General features: G+C 35.5%; 1 protein-coding gene across 1 annotated transcript in view; it reads right to left on the bottom strand.

Moving 5' to 3' along the window:
• BPTF (bromodomain PHD finger transcription factor) overlaps positions 1-18,918 on the bottom strand; it is a 150,423-nt gene extending 131,505 nt beyond the window's left edge. Inside the window, 2 exon segments of the mRNA XM_027873395.1 lie at positions 17,720-17,872; positions 18,759-18,918. Coding sequence (XP_027729196.1) covers positions 17,720-17,872; positions 18,759-18,918 — 313 coding nt within the window.
• Positions 18,919-19,331: the final 413 nt, after the last annotated feature.

Here is a 19,331-nt window from a genome sequence, read left to right as displayed (position 1 = left end):
GTAGACGATAACAGGATGTTTTAAATATATTATGTATAAGAAACATACTTGAAATACATAGATTCATACAGAGATAAAATAAGGGGCTGGAATAAAATCTATTATGCTTCAGCTGAACAAAAAAGCACAACTAATAACCATGATTTCAGACAAGGCAACAACAAAAAAGATGATTAAAAGAAATAAACATGGAAACTACATTATGCTGAAAGGTATCATAAACCATTAATTAATAGAAATACTTAATATATTTATGTGTATATACATATTAACTGAATGCCATATCATCTAAATGCTAAAAATGAGTTACAGGGAGAATTAGGAAGGAAAACCATACTGGTGGAGGACCTCAATGTATCCATTTCAGAACGAGACAAAAAAATAAACAAGTTAAAGACACGTAAGGAATTTTTGAAAAGTCAGATATAATGGATTTCTGGCAATGGCTGAGTTAAAAACAGAAAGGAATACACACAACACACACACACACACACACACACACGTATACATACACTTATTTTTTTTTTCAGCTGCGCATGGCACTTTTACCAAAAAAATGATCATGTATTCTTATAAGCATATGCAAAAATATTAAATACATCCTTTGCTGTCCTCAACGCAATAAAAATTATACTCAAGGGCCACTGAGGAAAGGATTAAAAATTATGTGGAAACTAAATAACTTATCCTAAAGAATGTTTGGGTCAAAGAACAAATCATAGAAACAATAAATAGTTTCATCAAAGATAATGACAACAATGAGAAAACATACCAAAATTTTTGGGATGCAGCCAAAGCAGTCCTTAGCGGAAAATTCATATCTCTAAACACTTTCATCAATAAAAGAGAGAAAGAACAGATCAATGAATTGGGCATCCAACTAAAATATCAACAATTTTTTAAAAAGCCTAATCAACACTAAAATAGAAATTCTGAAAATCAAAGGAGATATTAATAAAATTGACAGTTAAAACAACTAGGAGCTATTTTTTTTCAGAGGAAAAAAGAATAAAATAGATATATTAACTAATTTGATTAAATAAAGGAAAGAGTAAGATCAAATTACTAGTATAAAAACTAAAAAATTATATAAGAAATGAAGAAACAAAGGAAATTAATAGAAATTATTTACTCAAAGCACATGCCAACAAAATTGTCAACTTAAATGAAATGGATATTTAGAAAAACATTATATGCCTATATTAATAGAATAAGAAATAAGAGAATTGAAATAACCCAATCTTGGAAAAAGAAATTGAATGAGTCATAAATTAACTATCAAAGGAAAAAACCTCAGGACCAGATGAATATATAAGCAAATTCTATCAAATATTCAAAGAATGATTAATTCCAATTTACATTAACTTCACAATAACAGGAAAAGGGTTCCAGACAAATTCCTTCTATGTTATAAACACCTAAACCAACAAATCAAAACAGAGAAAGAAAACTAAAGACTAATATCCCTAATGAACATTGATTCAAGTTTTTAAATAAAATATTAGCAAATAAATGACAGTAACATATCACAAAGATTACTATCACCAAGTTGGAGTTATACCAGAAATGCAGGGTTGGTCCAACACATAAACATACTAAACCATATCAATAACAATAATAAAAAACAACTGTATCTACAGATGCAGATAAAGATTTTGACAAATTATACTACTGATTTCTATTTAAAAACACTAGAAAACATAGGAATACATACATGGACTTTTCCTTCATAAGGCAAATAGCATCTATCTGAAACCAAGAATCAGCATTATATGCAATAGAGATAAAGCAGAGGCTTTCCAGTAAGATCAAGGGTAAAGCAAGGATGTCCATTATCACCACTACTATATGATAGTACTATAAATACCAGGTATAGCAATTATAAAAAAAATATACAGATGCAGAAAGGAAACAAAATTGCATTGCTTTCTGGAGGCAATATGATTTGGAAAATCAAATAAAATGACTGAAAAAATAACTTCAGCAAAATTGCAGGACACAAAATATATATTCACATAAATCTTTAGCATTTCTTTATATTACCAACCAGTCCTAGGAGGAAAGAAACAAAAAGAAAAATTGTACTTAAAACATAGAATGTATAAAATACTTGGAAATCTACCAATCTACAAACAAGCCCGCTTCCCCTCTACTAGCCATCCTGAAGGAAAAAAGCAGGAGCACGTCCATCTGGCAGCCCCAGATAAAACCGAGATTTAAGTCCACCCTCTCCAGATTACACTCTCCAACACTACATCCTCTCCTTTCCACCAGTCCATGGGTAAAAGGACACTAAGGCCACCCTGAATCAAGCAGACCCAAAGATGAACAGATTCAGATCCACCAACTAGTGCTGCCGGCCAGAGATCAACTTCCCACCACTTCCACCAACTTCCCAAGAAAAGAATAAACCCAGACCCAGTCTAGCACCCTGTGCAACATGCCTTGAAGACTGTGAGCTTATGTTCCCATCTGCCACCTTTAAGGATTCTTTCCGCCTCTTCTGCTAATGTTTCTATCCCCTGCAAGAATTTCTCAGAGGCTATTTAGGAGAAAACTGTCCTCTGCTCCCTTCCTCATAATCTCTCATACCCATGTCTCTCAATCCAACCTCACCCATGCCCCAGTACAACTCTGCTCAAACTTTACATTGTGCCCTCTGGAATTCTCATTCCACAGAAAATGAACTGTCCTTCATCCTGTATCTCTTTTATATTCCTTTAATCTACTGGTCCTCTACAAGATGCAGCTCTCCACTGTTGACACCACATCCCTTTCTATTCTCCCCAGCATAGGCTGTACCTTCTCTCACATCACCAACACGATGGTCCTGAAAGGGAAACTGAAATACTTCTTGCTCCCAACTGTCATTTCCAGATTTTCTCTTTGTCTTCTTCACTTGATAAGCTTTCCTCTTTTGAAGTCCACACAATTAAAATATTCCACACAATCCAAAATTAAGTTATTAGTATAACAATTCCCAGGTCATTCTCACTGCTTTCTCAATTCAGCACTTGGTTCATTATCGTCTTCTCCTCCCCAACTCCTATTCCTATATTAAGAAAATTTAATATTTATTTAGATGCTCCCTTAAATGCCCTAATCTTTCATTTCATCAACTTTCTCAAGTTCTATAAATTACTTCTTCATTCTACCTCAGTCACACATAGGGATAGTCACACCTTACTATTCTACTTTCCTGATACCCTAATGGATCAGCTAAGTGACCCAGTGGATAGAGCACTGGGCCTGGCGTCAGGAAGACCTAAATTCAATTTCAGTCTCAGACATCTTCTAGCTGTGTGTCCCTGGACAAGTCACTTAACCTATCTGCCTTAGTTTCCTCATCTGTAAAATGGGAATAATAAAAGCACCTATTTCCCAGCATTGTTGTACCAAAAGAGATAATTGCAAAGTGTAAGAACTATATAAATGTTAGCTATTATTATTTATTAGAAACTGAAATTCCCCCATCTGATCATATTCTCTACTTTCACTACATCTCTCCCAATTATTCATCTCTCTTAAATCTCTATGTGCCATCAATGCCGCCAATCTCTCTCCCCCTCAGTAGTTTCTTAGGTCATTACACCTCTCTGGCTTCACTCTACTCCAGCCTCAGCCCAACAGTTACTACCATTTCAACTCAACACCTTCCTCCACTCTTGAACCTCAATCGTAATGCCATTCTTCTCTTTGTCAAACCTCAGATTACTTGTCAAATTTAGATTACTCCCTTCAAGAACTTCACCCACAAGGTGTTGAACAAAGCTAGAAGAAATTCCACAACCACATAACTTCATGTTATCCAATCTCACCTACTTCCTCTTCACTGCTGCAAAGCACTCCTTTCTAATCCTCCCTCATTGAATGTTTATCTTACTCCCCACAAAAGCTACTCCAAACCATACAATTGTGCTATAAAAATTGACAAGGGGGATGGTTGCAGAAAAACCTAGAAAGACTTGTATGAACTGATGCAAAGTGAAGTGAGCATAGCAATATTATAACCAATGATCAACTGTGAAATTGCAATGATTTGCAATTTCAAAGGACTCATGATAAAAAATGCTATTCACCTTCAGAGAGAGAACTGATGAAGTCTAAGTACAGCATGAAGCATATTATTTTTCACTTTTTTTGACCTGTTTTTTTTGGCAATATGGCTAATGTAGAAATATATTTTGCATGACTTCATATGCACAACGGCAGCATATTGTTTATCCTCTCAATGGGTGAGGAAGGGGCTGGGAGGGAATTTGGAACTCAAAATTTTAAAAATGAATGTTAAAAAAAATTTTTTTAAGCTACTCCAAACCCTCTCTGCCCTCCTCAAGCCTCCCCCATGTGCTCTTCTACCCTCTCAGCTAGGGATCTTAGTTTGTTTTCTTTTGTTTAATATATGGGGAAAAGTGAGCCCATTCAACATATTCTCTCTTTTCTCCCATTCTCTCCATCTCAAAACCTCTTGAGAACATCTCCCACTTTCTTCTTTCCTCCAGTTGGCATCCTCTACGTGTGCATATGATCTCATCTTCTCCAATAAACTGCATCTTCATTATCCCCTCCTATTACCCTCTCCCTATCAACTGACTGCTTCCCTACAGCCTTTCAACATGCCCCCAGGATTCTCTCATCCTTTAAAAAACAAAACAAAACAAAACAAAACAAAGAAAAAACCTTTACTAGACCCTACAATTCTGCATCCACCTTATAAAATCTCTTCTCCCTTTCTCAAACTGCTTTAAGAAACTTCTAAAAAAAAACCAAAACTTTTAAGCCTCTACTTTCTCTTCTTCCACTCATTCCTCAACACTTTACAGTATAGCTTTCCACCTCGTCATTCAACTGAAACTATTCTCTCCAAAGTTACCAATCACTTCTTAGATTCCAAATCTGAAGGTTTTTTTCTCATTCCTATTCCTTCTCAATTTATCTGCATTAACACCCTCCCTTCCAAGATAATCATTCCTCACTGGGTTTTCATAACACCACTCTACTGGTTCTTCTACCCGAGCATTCCTTTTCAGTCTATTCTGCTGGCTCTTTATTATCATGCCCCATAACTTTGGGTGTCCCCCAAGGTTCCATCCTGAGCCCTGTGTTCTTTGCCCTCTATATAATAATAATAACCTCATCAATTCCCATAGATTTCTTTATTACTTCCAAGCTAATGACTCCATGATCTATATTTTTGGCCCCATTCTCACTCCTAAAGCTTCAGTCCTGTATAACCAAATGCCTATTAGACATTTCAAACTAGATGATCCCTGAGACCTATTAAAGTAAACGTGTTTAAAACTGAACTCATTACCTTTCCTCCTAAAACCTCCCCGCTTCCAAAATTCCCCATTTCTGTCTAAGGCATCACCATCCTTCCAGTGACTTCCACATTTGAAACAAACTTGGCATAATTCTGGACTATTCACTTTTCCATAGCCCACATATTCAAACAATGCCAAATCCTACTATCTACCTTCCCAATATCTCAAATCTTTTTTTTTTTAATCAAGGAAAGGAAATGTTTGCTGCTAGTTTTCTAATTCTTTTTTTCCTTAATAGTATTTTATTTTTTTCCAATTACATGTAAAGCTAGTTTTCAAAATTCACCTTTGTAAAACTTTGAGTTCAAAATTTTCTTCGTCCCTCCATCCCCTCTCCCCTCCCCACGACAGCAAGCAATCTGATACAGGTTATACAAGTACAATCATGTTAAACATATTTCCACATTACTCATGTTGTGAAAGAATCAGAACAAAAGGAAAAAATCAGGAGAAAGAAAAAACAAAAAAAAGTAAAAATAGTATGCTTTAATCTGCATTCAGACTCTACAATTCTTTCTCTGGATGTAGTTAGCATTTTCTATCACCGAGTCTTTCGGAATTGTCTTGGATTGTTGTATTGCTGAGAAGTTAATCATCATACAATGTTGCTGTTGTTGTGTTTCTGGTTCTGCTCATTTCACTCAGCATCAGTTCATGCAAATCTTCCCAGGGTTTTCTGAAATTCACCTGCTCATCATTTCTTATAGCACAATAGTATTCCATTACATTCATATACCATAACTTGTTCAGCCATTCCCCAACTGATGGGCATCCCCTCAATTTCCAATTCTTTGCCACTACAAAAAGAGCTGCTATAAATATTTTTATACATGTGGGTCCTTTTCTGTTTTTTAATCTCTCTTTGGGATACAGACCTAATAGTGGTATTGCTGGATCAGAGAGTATGTTTTTATAACCCTTTGGGCACAGTTCCAAATTGCTCTCCAGAATGGTTGGAGCATTTCACAACTTTACCAACAATGCAAGTGTTCCAATTTTCCCACATCTTCTCCAACATTTATCATTTTCCTTTTTTGTCACATTACCAAATCTATAGGTGTGAGGTGATACCTCAGAATCGTTTTAATTTGCATTTTTCTAATCAATAGTGATTTAGAGCATTTTTTCATGTTATAGATAGTTTTAATTTCTTCCTCTGAAAACTGTCTGTTCATATCCTTTGACCATTTATCAACAATATCTCAAATCTACTCCCCTCTCTCCACTCATACAGCTACAACCTTAGTTCAGGCCCTCATCATCTTTCATCTAGGTTATTGCAACAGCCTCCTAACTGGCCACTCTACCTCAAATCTCTTCCCACTTCAGTCAATACTACACACTGCTGTCAAACTGATTTTCCTTAAATACAAATATGACCATGTAACTCAACCAAGTCTCAATTCACAGTGTCCCCATTGCCTCTCAGATGAAATATAAACTCATGTCTAGCTTTTAAAGTCGTACTCAACTGGCTCCAACTTACCTTTCTAGACTCACAGGGCATTACTATCCTTCCCACACTAAGATCCAACCAAACTGGCCTTTTCTTTGTTCCTCACTCAAGACACTCCATCTTCTATCTCCTTGTCTTTGTATTGGCAGTTTCCCCCAGTCTGGACTGCACTCCCTCTGTACTCTCCACCTCATAAGAGTCCTTCTCTTCCTTTAAAACTCAGCTATAAGAAGTTTTTCCTGATACCCTTAACTGCTAGTTATAGTTGTGCTATATGCATTTTATATGTATTTATTATCTACCCCATTAGAATGTTAGTTTACAATTAATGGAGATAGTTTCATTCTTTGAACTTGTATCCCCAGAGCCAAATACAGTGCCTGGCACATAGTAGGTGTTTAATAAATACATGATGGGGCAGCTAGGTGGAGCAGTGGATAGAGCACCGGCCCTGAATTCAGGAGGACCTGAGTTCAAATCCAGCCTCAGACACATAATCCTCACTAGCTGTGTGACTCTGGGCAAGTCACTTAACCCCAACTGCCTCACAACCCCCCCCCCAAAAATAAATATATGCTTTTTGAAATTGAGACATGCACCAGAACCACATGAACACAACTATAAAACATTATTTTTACAGAGAAAAGTCCCAAATAATTGGAGAAATGATAGACGCTCGTAGGTAGGACAGGCATATGTAATAAAAATGCCAATATTACATTAATTAATTTACTCATTGAGGGTCATACCAATAAAACTACCAAAGGATTGCTTTATATAACTAGGAAAAACAGAAACAAAGTTTATTTGGGGGAACAAAAGGTTAAGAATCTGAAGGCGATATAATACAAAGTGGGCAAGAAGGAGACCTAGTAGTACTAGATGTCAAACTTTACTACAAATTAGTCATTACTGAAACAATTTGGTATTGGTTAAAAATAGACAAGTTGATCAGAAAACAAATTGGATTTTCTATACAACAAAGAGACTCAAATGAACCTAGTAGCCTAATGGTTTAGATAAACCCAAAGACTTCAGAAACTGAGAAAAGTACTCACCATTCAACAAAAACTGGATAGCAGTCTGGGAGAAATTATATATAATCCAACATCTTATACCACATCCCAAGATAAGCCCCAAATAGATAAATGATATAAACCTTAAATGGTTATATAAAAACAAATAAGAGAAGCAAAGAAATTACCTTTCAGATCTATGAATAGGGCAAGAATTCATGACCAAACAAAGGATAGAGAGCATTACAGAAAATAAAATGGGCAACTTTGATTACATAAAATTTGTAAGTTTTTGTACAACCCAAGCAGCTAAATTTAGAAAGTAAACAATTAACTAAGGAAGAAAATCTGAGGCAAATTTCTCTGATAAAGGTCTCACATACAAGATACATAAAGAACTGAGTCAAATTTATCAAAACAAAAACCATTCTCCAACAGACAAAGAATATTAACTAGTTTTCAAAGAAAGTAATCCATACTATCAACAATGAGAAGAAAAAATGTTCCAGAATACTGATAATTAGAAAAATACAACTGAAAGCAACTGTGAGGTTCCACCTCCCACTTATGACAAAAGCCAAGATAAGAAAAGGACAACTGTTAAAAGAGCTGTGAGGAAAACTGACACACTAATACAACGTTGCTGATGATGTGAATTGGTCCAGGTGTTCTGGAAAACAATTTAGAGCCATGCCCAAAAAGTCACTAAACTGTGCATATACTATTTGACACAGCAAACCACTATGGATTTACACCCAAAAAGATCAAGAGAAGAAAGGGATCTATAAGTACAAAAATATTTATAGTAGCTCTTTTTTTGGTGGCAAAGGTCTGGAAACTAAGGTAGTATCCATCAACTGGATTTACCCATACAATCTACCCATCAATGGCGAAATAAATGATGTTGTAGGAATATAATGGAATATTATTGTGCTACGAGAATGAAGAAATGAATGGTATCAGAGAAACTTCTTAAAGACTTGCCATGAACTGAAGCAAAATTAGAACAACAATTTACAAAACAACATTATAAAGGATTAGAATTTTGAAAGACTTGTGAATTTTGACCAACCAAAATCACCAAGTAGTGATCATGTTACCACCTACAGACCCATGAGGCAGAATAGGACATAATTTCTGGACATGGACAATGTAGAAATTTGTTTTGCCTGACAATGCATATTTGTTTAAAAAAAGGCTTGGGATTTTTCTCCTTCTTTTTCCCCCCAGATGAAGGGTAAGGAGAGAGGGGATGAGGACAGGGTGGCAAAAACAAAAACAAAAACACAAACACAAAAAGGAGCACTAAGGCAAAAAAAAAAAAAAAGCACAGAAAAGAACAGAAGGTCAGAAAGGCTACTAAGTGAGGGAAAACTAAGGCAGCATTTACATATTTAATTTAGAATCTGGAGTTTCACATACAATCTTCTGTTATAATGTAAAAAAATGAAACGCTCATTTGGTTTAATGTTTCTTAAATTTAGAGTCTTTTTCCATATTTCTTACATCCACCATTCTCCACTCTACCATTGCAATCACTCTAATTCAGGCCCTTATTGCCTCATATTCATTCTATTAACAGTCTCCTTATTGTTTTCCCTGTCTCCAATAAATTCTAAACATTGGCAACGTGTCAATCTTCTTCAACATCATTCTCCCTCCCATCCTTTTACCCACAGTCATTTTCAATGGGCTCCTCAATGTCAAGTGGACAAATTTCAAACTTTTAATATCCAAGGTCCCTCTATGATCTAGCCAGTTTCACTCTGGCTGCTTCCCTGCTGCCTTACAAACATGGCCGTGTCTTGGCCACCACTTTCACAAGCCCCTGACTTGATTGGTCCATACCCACTAGATATCATCCTATATTTCTCCTCCCTTTCGTAGCAGCTATGTGATACAGAAGACAGAGTACTGGGCCCAGAGTCAGAAAGATGAGTTCAAATCCAGCCTTAGACATTTACAAAATGTGTTCGGGCAAGTCATTTAACCTCTTGTCAGGTTTCCTCAACTATAAAGTGGGGATAATAATAATACCCACCTCCCAGAGTTGTTGTGAGGACAAAATGAGATGATATCGGTAAAGCACTTAACACAGTGCCTGGCAAATAGTAGGCGCTTTCCTCCTTCTCTTCGTTTCTTCTTTTCTGCCTGGTTAAAATCCATGAGAAGGCCATTTACAACAGGTGCCACCACTTCCTTTCCTCACTCTCTTAATTCTCTTCAGTATGGCTTCCAACTTCATCATTCCACCAAAACTGCTATCTCCAAAGTTAGCAATGATCTCTGAATTGCCAAATCTAATGGCTTTTTCTCAACCCACATCTTTCTTGACCACTCAGTAGCCTTTCATACTGCTAATACCTTTTTCTCTTTAAGCCTATCTTCTATGTTTTCAAGACACTGCTGCATCTTGGTTCTCTTCCTACCTGACTATTCCTTAGGTTTTTTTGTTTTGAGTTATGTTTATTCATTCATTCATTCATTCATTCATTCATTCATTCATTCATTCATTCATTTATTGCTAGCTTTGCATCCAGTTCTGACTCACGAACCCTGGGCGTCCTCCCAAGGTTCTGTATGGGATCCTCTTCTCTTGGTAATCTTATGGATTAAAATATCATTTTCCCTCAACCTCCCACTCTTCTTTACTTCCCTATTACTGCTATCAACCTAATGTTCCTAAAGCTGTTAACTGAAAACCACAAGTCCATGAGACATTATGTTGCAATTAGATTTATTACAAGAGAAATAAACATGTATATGGAATCCAAACAGATGCTTGCATATTTATGAAATTGTGACAGAAGGAGAAACAAATCTCCACCTAAATGGGAGTGATGAGGGAGGAGAAATCACAAAATAAGTAAGATGGCAAAAGCAGCATTCTTTTCCCTTGGGAAATGCTAGAGTATGAAGATATGATAATCTGCTTATCTATAAAGGTCTCAGCTGCACAAGTAGTTTCCCACCCTAGTGAAGACTGACTGGTGCCTGTCTTGACTCCCAAGGACACACAGGGAGTTCAAAAAAGACAAGTTCTGGGGACCCCTTAACAAAGCACAGGCCTGACCATGTCAATCTCCTATATTCAATAAACTCCAATGGCCCTATCACCTCTAGGATAAAATATAAAATACTCTTTTTGGCTTTTTAAAGTCTTTCATAACCTGGCTCATCCCTACCTTTTTTTTCAGTCTTCTTACACCTTATTTACAACCTCAATTTCAGAAGACTGATGATAAAGCATGCTAACCATCCACTGACCTAGAGAGGTGATGGACAAGAAACAGAATGAGACATACATTTTTAGATGTGACCAATGTAGAATTTGGTTTTTGCTTGATTATGCAAATTTGTTACAAGGGTTTGGTTTTTCTTTTTTTCCTTTTTTTTTCCTTCAATTGCAGATGGGTGAGAGAGGGAGGGATAAGATAGATAGTAAACAAATAAAAAGAATGAAAGAAAGAAAAGGTCATTGACACATTTCTTAAAGGTAAAGAAGAAAACAGATGGAAGATCAGAAAGAATCAAAGACAAGTAAGATAGCTTTGATAGTTAGATGCTGAATTTATTATATATTTAAAACAAAAGAAAGTTGCACATAATAGAGGTCTGCAGATTTATAGGCAATTCTCCCCTTATACGATCTATCTATCAATACACATACACATACACACACACACAATATATCTATCTATAAATAATGAAATGCCCATTTTATTTGATGTTTGCTAAGTTCAGGAGAAAAAAAAAAAGAAGCAATTAAAAAAGCAATTCCCACCCCCAAGGGGGTAAGAGAGGAACTGAAGATCAATTGAATATTTTCTTATACAACTCTCACAATAAAAAGTTCTGATTTTCAGTGATGTTTTAAATCAGTCAAGAAAATAAGTATTACAGCAATTCATCCAAGAAGCCAAGATTTCAGCAATAAGATTATATGATATGATATGTTCAAACAAAATCAGATTTGAGTTAGCACATGCTGAATATCAAGGTGGGTGAAATCTGCCACCATAACTGTGATTTGGCATAGATTCATAACACAAATGAGCTATTATTGTTCTGCTTATTGTATTTGAATGTGAAGGTTTAATTTAAAATTAAAAATCTCCCTTTGGAAGTTAAAAGTACCATAATATGTATTTCTCAATGTCATTCATTTTGGTAAATACAATTTAACAAAGCCAAAACCTGCAACTTTAAAAAAAATTAAAATAATTCAAAAACAGTTATCATAGCCCAAAATTTTCAACATTTAAATTTTCTTAATTCTTTTCTTTTAATTTCTAAGTAAAATAACATCCCTTTGTGATACATAAATACACAAATAGTTTAAAGAAAAAATACAGGGGCAGGTAGGCACAGTGGATAGAGCACCGGCCCTGAAGTCAGGAGGACCTGAGTTCAAATCCGGCTTCAGACCAAACACTTGACACTTACTAGCTATGTGACCCTGGGCAAGTCACTTAACTCCAACTGCCTTAAAAAAGAAAGAAAAATATACCTCTGAAGCACCTGAAACTAGCACAAGAAACATTTTGAGCAGAAGAAATACAGAAACAAAAAAATGATACACTATATCAGTGGGACTCATAAGCACACTGATGTTAAGACCTCTGTTTACTTTGTATGAATGTTTTAGGATGAATTCTAATAAAATGAAATTACATCATGCAAGTGTACATGAAGAACACAAAGTTAAGAATTTTTCTAGAGAAAATTATATGCTTTAAATAAGCAAAAAAGCACCTTTTTAAAGATATATCTGTGACATAAAAAGGATTGGTTGTTTGCAATAAAAGATCGCTTATACAAATTCTAAATATAAAAAGCTTAATTAGACACAAGAAATATTGGTGCTACCTGCAGCCATCAATATTACTGAGATAATACTGGTGAATCATATTGCAAAGCAAATTTCAATGGTTTCACTTTTAATAATATCAGGAAGAAATGGCTATATGTCTTGATCAATTACACGAGATAATAAATCTTCCTACTTTGCACAGCAAGTAGTTGAAGAAACAGATGTAGTCAAGACGTTCTTTTGATTTTCTGTGTTACGTATTGCTGAAACTGATATTAGGAAAGATTTTTACACTGCAATTATTAATGGCAATGCCATATCAAGAGAAACTGTCAATAACAAAGTACAATAGTATAATATGGGAAAACTGAATTGTATTGTTTCATACTTGGCAGTGACAAAGCTTGAATGACGTCAAAACAAAACAAAAGTCCACAAGTACTAAAAAAATACAACCCTTCATGCAATTTGGATATACCTTCACATAATTTAGATATAATGCACACTTTGCAATAACTTGCATCAAGAAATATTAGGATAGCTATATGCAGTTTATAAAATTTTTATGATAAACTTGATTATCAAATTTATAAAAAAAAATTAAAAGATGGGTTCTTAACCAGGAATCCATGAATTATAAACACACACACACACACACACACACACACACAAAACTATATTACAATAAAACTGGTTTCCTTTATAATGTTATATGTTTTATCTTATGCACTTAAAAACATTATTCTGAGGGGGGTAGGTAGGTGGCGCAGTTGATAGAGCACCGACCCTGGAGTCAGGAGGACCCGAGTTCAAATCTGGCCTCAGACACATAACACTTACTAGCTGTGTGACCCAGGGCAAGTCACTTAACCCCCACTGCCTAGCCAAAAAAACAAAACTAAATAAAAAAAAAATTATTCTGAGAAGGAGTCCATCAGTCTGCCAAAGGGCTCCATGATACAAAAAAGCTTAAGAACCCCTACTTAAAAGGAAGGTTCTTTGCAAAATTGTAACAATATAGTAGCACAAGGTACTTCTATATTACTATAAAACATACTGGCTTTCTCAACTCAAGTACTTCAGAGGATGGCTGAAGTAAAACTATGCCATTTTTCTTAGTGACAATAATACGGATGAAACAAATTCATTTTATAACAAAGTTTCCTCATGAAACTTGCATTTTGGGTAAAAGTTTTCTTAACTGCGTATTCTAAACAAATAAATGTAAAGTCCTCAAATTCATCCAGGATACAAAAAGAGTTACTGAATTTATTTCAAAAAGAAAGTTGGCTCTATAGGTAATAAATTTATAAAATAATATTTTAATATCTTTCTTAATTTTAAAAATACCTTCTTTATAAATAAAATAGAAGAAAATAAAGACCTAATCACCTCACTGGTCTACAGAAGCAATATATGTTTTGCTTTCAAGACCTAAACAATTCTAAATATGATAAATAAGGAGATCATTTGCCAAGGACAAATATAATATATCTGGTCCTAATTCATTTCAGAAAAAATTGGTTATTATCTTGGGATAGTATGTTGAAAAATTATTTAAACATGAAAACTTTATTATAATTTAGCTATATAAGAGCTCTCTGGTTTGTCAAACAAAACATTAGAAAATCTTAAAATTTTTTTCTGTGAAATGGGTTTTTACTGTTCCCAATTAGTAGTTTAAAAAAGAATCACGAGTATTAATATCATCAATGACACCATTCTTTGAGAAACTGCACTCATCAGCCCACCCACAACCTTAATAATATTATGGTTATTTTTATGTTAGAAATATCAACGTCTGCTTGTTTCCTACATTTATCACCTATCAACAGTGTCCTTGATTAGTATATAGATGACTCAGGCAGTCAATAAACAATCGCTGGTGATACCAAAAAAAATAGGGGGGGGCCAAGGAGCTCATGGTTTATTGGGGGTGACAATAAGAAAATAAATACGTACAAACAAGCTATATACAGAACAAATAGGAAATAATTAAGAAAGGGAAAGCACTAAAATTAAGAAAGGCTGTAAAGGACTTCCGGGAGAAAGAAGATGGGATTTTAGTTGGGACTTAAAAGAAGTCTCTCTCATATTTTGTACAGATGAGAGATTAGGAATACAGGTTTGTAGTAGTTAGTGGTTTTTAGAGCACTTTTCCTAGTACTAATAAAACTTGAGATTCCTTCTCTTCCCCTGCTTTTGGCATTTGCTCCACTCAGATACCCTTGAAGAAGAATAGATGTAAAATATAATTCATTAAAGAGATAAGTTGGTAATGTGGAGAGGCAACGAATGATAAGTGGAAAGCCAGAGTGTGTTCTCCTGGTATCCAGATGTCAGAAAAAAGCAAGGAAGGCCTCCAACTCAATATGCTGGGTGGACCTCCTGTGGTGAATTTAAGAAAGAACACGGATGGACAAGATCCACACAAAACAAGTAGGCATGGATGGGTTGTAACCAACATCACTGGAGGGAATTTCCAATGTGATGAGACCACAAATCCATCTCAATATAAATATAAAAACTCTAAAGTATTTTATGAATACCTTTTGAATCAGTGCAAATTAGGTTATTTTTATTGTATACCCAAGATTTGTTTGTTACAAAATGTAAAAAAAAAAAATCACAGCTAGGAGGAGCAGTGGAGAGTTTTCTGGACTTGGAGTTAGGAAGACCTCAGTTTATATCCTGTCTCCAACATAGGTGGGCAAGTCACTTACCCTCTCTCAGCCTCGGTTTCCTCATCTGTAAAATGGGGATATCAATAGCAGCTACCTCACAGGGCTGTTGTGAGGATCAAATGAGGTAACATACATAAAATACTTTGCCAACCTGAAAGTATTACATAAATGTTACCTATTAGTATTATTATAAAATCTTTTATTTTATGTGAAAAAAATATGACAAATTATTTGAGTAGACTGTCTTCAGAAAAGCACAGGAATAGGAGGTAAAAACTTTTTTGTAAAAATGCAGGGCCATCACTACATAAAGTTTGGAAACCATTGCACTAGACCCCAACCAATAATTTATTCTGCATACTCAGCTGCTCCCTCCTACTGACTGACCATCCTGTACCATCTCAGCTCCTTACAGCTTACCCTCTACCTTTATCAGCTGCCTATCTAATTTGAGTTAGTGACACTAGCTAAGCCTATTCCACAGATTCAAGCACAACTGAATCTATTTCTCTGTCTCCTAGGTTTAATTATAACACTAATCCTACCTCTTTCTAACCATTGAAAGCATTTATTAATCAATTACTATAAACTCAATACATACATGTTTGGGATATTAGCTAAACCAGTTATACTTACTAAAACTATGTTTTAATGTAAGATGTACCATGACCATTTGGAAGTGTGGGTTTGGGATGCAAGAATTCTGTGAAGTACCTTGCCTTCCCTACATATACAGATCAGTTTCACTACAAGTCTACATAAACATTGTAAAATGAAGTGAATCTAGGTGGTGGCCAAGGTTTGAATACAGTGTTTCTATTTCTTACAAATTAATTTAAAACTACTACCACAACCCTTAGCAACTAAATTTAAAGCACAGAATCATAGCAAAGTTATTTATAAGTATAGTACAGTGGCACTGGTTCTGGGAATTAGAAAACTTTCATTCAAATCCCACCTCTTCCTGTATGACTCTGGGTTAAGTCACAACCACTCTAGGTCGAGTTTCCTTATTTGTAAAATGAGGGCACTGATCTAGGAGGCCTCTGAGGTCCTTTTCAGCACCAGATCTGTGTAACTGATTAAATTCTATTTCCCAAATTCATAAGCATGAAGAGAAAAACCTTCTAAATCTGTTAAATATTTTAGAATACAAAAGTTCGCATAATTCTTAAAGTCATGAAGATTCCTGACACTGGTAGTATAAATAACTTAAAGGCACTACAAAAATTTTCTTATATACAGTAAAATAAAATACATTACCATTAATCACAAACAAAAGGTATCTCTAAACACTGAGAATGGGATTCTTTTCCTTCTGAGACCACAGGAATCTATTTTAAAACGATGTTACCCCTTCCTTTCCAAACTAAACAAGTACATATGTATCTTCTGGGGATAAAACTGCTTCATCACTGAGACTGTATGGTGTACAGGAACATAGCAATGAACAAATAAAACCCTTAGTATAAAAGCACCTTGCCCCCTCTCTTCTTCAGAGGATGCATATTACAAAAAGACCTTTCTACTTTGAAAAGACATGTTACCAGAGAACATGCAATGTTCACTGTTAATACTGGGTTTGTCTTTCCTAGAATAAAGATTCTAGTACAACTGCAAAATAAAATACTAGCTATCATTCCAAGCAAGCAAAAGTGTTAATTGCCACTTAATAACCAGCGCAAAAGCTCTCCCTCCCCCGCCCTACCAAGTTGTACTGTTCTGATGAGAAGGAATTACTAAAGGCTAACCAGAGAGGGCAGATTACTGGATGGATGCCACCTCTAAATCTAATTGTTCAACTGTCAAATCTCTAAAGGTAAGACAAAGGTTCTTTTCACCTGAGCAAGTCTGAAACTTGCTAATGAATATTACTGGAGAAAATAAAATCTCTCATTTCAGAGACAGTGGTGGGACCACATGGCTCTGCATACTGCAACACACTTCTGTGTCCAAGACTGTTGGTCTAGCTTTACAAGGATTTGAGAGAACACAGATACTTAAGTATATGAAATTTAACACGAAGAGTTGGTATTTAGGTACCTTTCCACAATGTCTTCTTTTTTAAAAAATTACTAGTTAAAATTATTTATGCATCTTTGTTAAATTCTCTTCCTCATATACAATAACCTTTTTTAAAACATCTGTCAGCTTCTCTCTATTCTTATTGCTAGTACCCTCAGAGAAGAAGCCCTTTACCACCAGTAATTATAAGAGCCTAACAGTTTCTCCCACCTTCACCTGGGACTTTCTAAAATATGCTTCAAATATTCATATGTATGCCAGATATACATCAATATGGTTATATAGCCCTTCTCTGCTGAAAAGTCTCCAATGGCTTATTGTCTAACAAATCACTATTCCAGGACTCCCTGGGACAAGTGGGAAGGGAGGTACCACTATTATTGCTCTGGGGCTTATCTGACCATCAGTGACAGCTGGAGAGCAACTGCTGCTGGTGGTGGCAGAAATGACTGGGCCCTTCCCCTCAGTGATGACTGTGAAGGTGAGGCTGGAAGGAGAGCCACTGCTATTCCTATTCCCAAGGCTTTTAGGCTTAGGGACCTGGACTATCTCCACTAAGATTGAAGGGGAAAGTGGAACTCAAAGTGATGATGGTGGTTCTGACCAGGCTGTACATAATCTGCCTTCTGGTTCTATCTCTGAGTGACTTACTGTTTCCGCTAGGCTAGCTGTATACATAGTGTATTTACCTAGCACATGTGCATTCTCATCCCTCTACTGAACCATAAAGGACTACATTTTACCTAAAGTTTTGTCCCCAGCATATAGCAAAATGCAAAATGTTTACCAAACAAATATAACTTTCATTCATTGAAGAAAAACAATAAAATGGTAATTTGGGATCAGATTTTGACTGAACCAGGAGGTTCTTGAGACAGATCTATGAAAAAAACAGTATGTTATCTACATGTGAGAGTGTATGTCCCCAGGTACATATGAAATATATACACATATATTTATTGTAATCCCACTGTCCTTCATTTTCCTTCTTCTTTTCTTCCTTAGTGTTTACCTTTTTGCACATCTGCTCTTGATTAAGTCATGTCAACAACAAACAACAAACAAAATTAGGAAGTCAGTCTAAAAACCACACTCACAATTATAAAAGACATTCTATGATCTTGTGAATACAAATTATTTTCCTATTCCTATTTCTGTTCTCAAACAGTGGTGAGATGAGTACACAGGTAGATATGGCAATACCCACTAATTTTGGATGCTCTGAGATTCATAATATAGATACCTTTCCAACCTGCAAATCAAGATGGGATTTTGCAGTTAAACTTCTGACGTCCATAACAATTAGCAAACCTTTTACCACCTCCTCAGCAGAGCCTTGCTGCTGCTACACTGAAAGCTCCTTAAAGAGAGATAGACAAATCCATTTTGGGTCCCATATCTCCAGAACCAGAGACAGTGCCACTTAGTTAAAACCCTTACTGACAGAATCAGAGATCGCATTGATGTAGGTCATCCCTTCCAGCAGCGCACCCAGTCTACTCCTGATGCTGAGGGACTCTCCTGAATTCTGCACATGGGAGCTACTAGCCAGTCTGCCAAAGCCCTGCCTCCACATGGCAGAGATTATCCTGGGATCCATAAACTGGTTTTTTAAAATATTTTTGTAACCTTATTCCTCTCCATTCTATGTATTTTATCTTATGCATCTAAAAACATTGTTCTGAGAAGGTGTTCTCAAGATTACCTAAAGTGCCAAAGAGCTCTGTGACACACAAAAGGTTAAGAATTCATTCTAGGGTTTTTTCCTTTTAAATTTGTTATATCTTTTGTTTTTACATCAGTTTCATTTCCAAATATGTTTAGGTGTTTTAACATTTCATGGATATCAGGTACTATTATTCATCTGTTATTCAATACTCTTGCTACAAGCCCAGGCTATCTCCTTTTCAGATTATGTGTGTATTTACTGGATGATATCCTTTCTCTTGTGTAAATCATCATTGGTAATGTGCTACAACAAAATTACAGCCACCAGGCATTTCTCAAGTGTCC

The sequence above is a fragment of the Vombatus ursinus genome, unplaced genomic scaffold, assembly GCF_900497805.2.
Source record: "Vombatus ursinus unplaced genomic scaffold, bare-nosed wombat genome assembly UNPS02014801.1, whole genome shotgun sequence".
Classification (NCBI taxonomy): Eukaryota; Metazoa; Chordata; class Mammalia; order Diprotodontia; family Vombatidae; genus Vombatus; species Vombatus ursinus.
The sequence above is the reverse complement of the archived record's forward strand: the minus strand, read 5'-3'. Positions and strand labels throughout refer to the sequence as shown.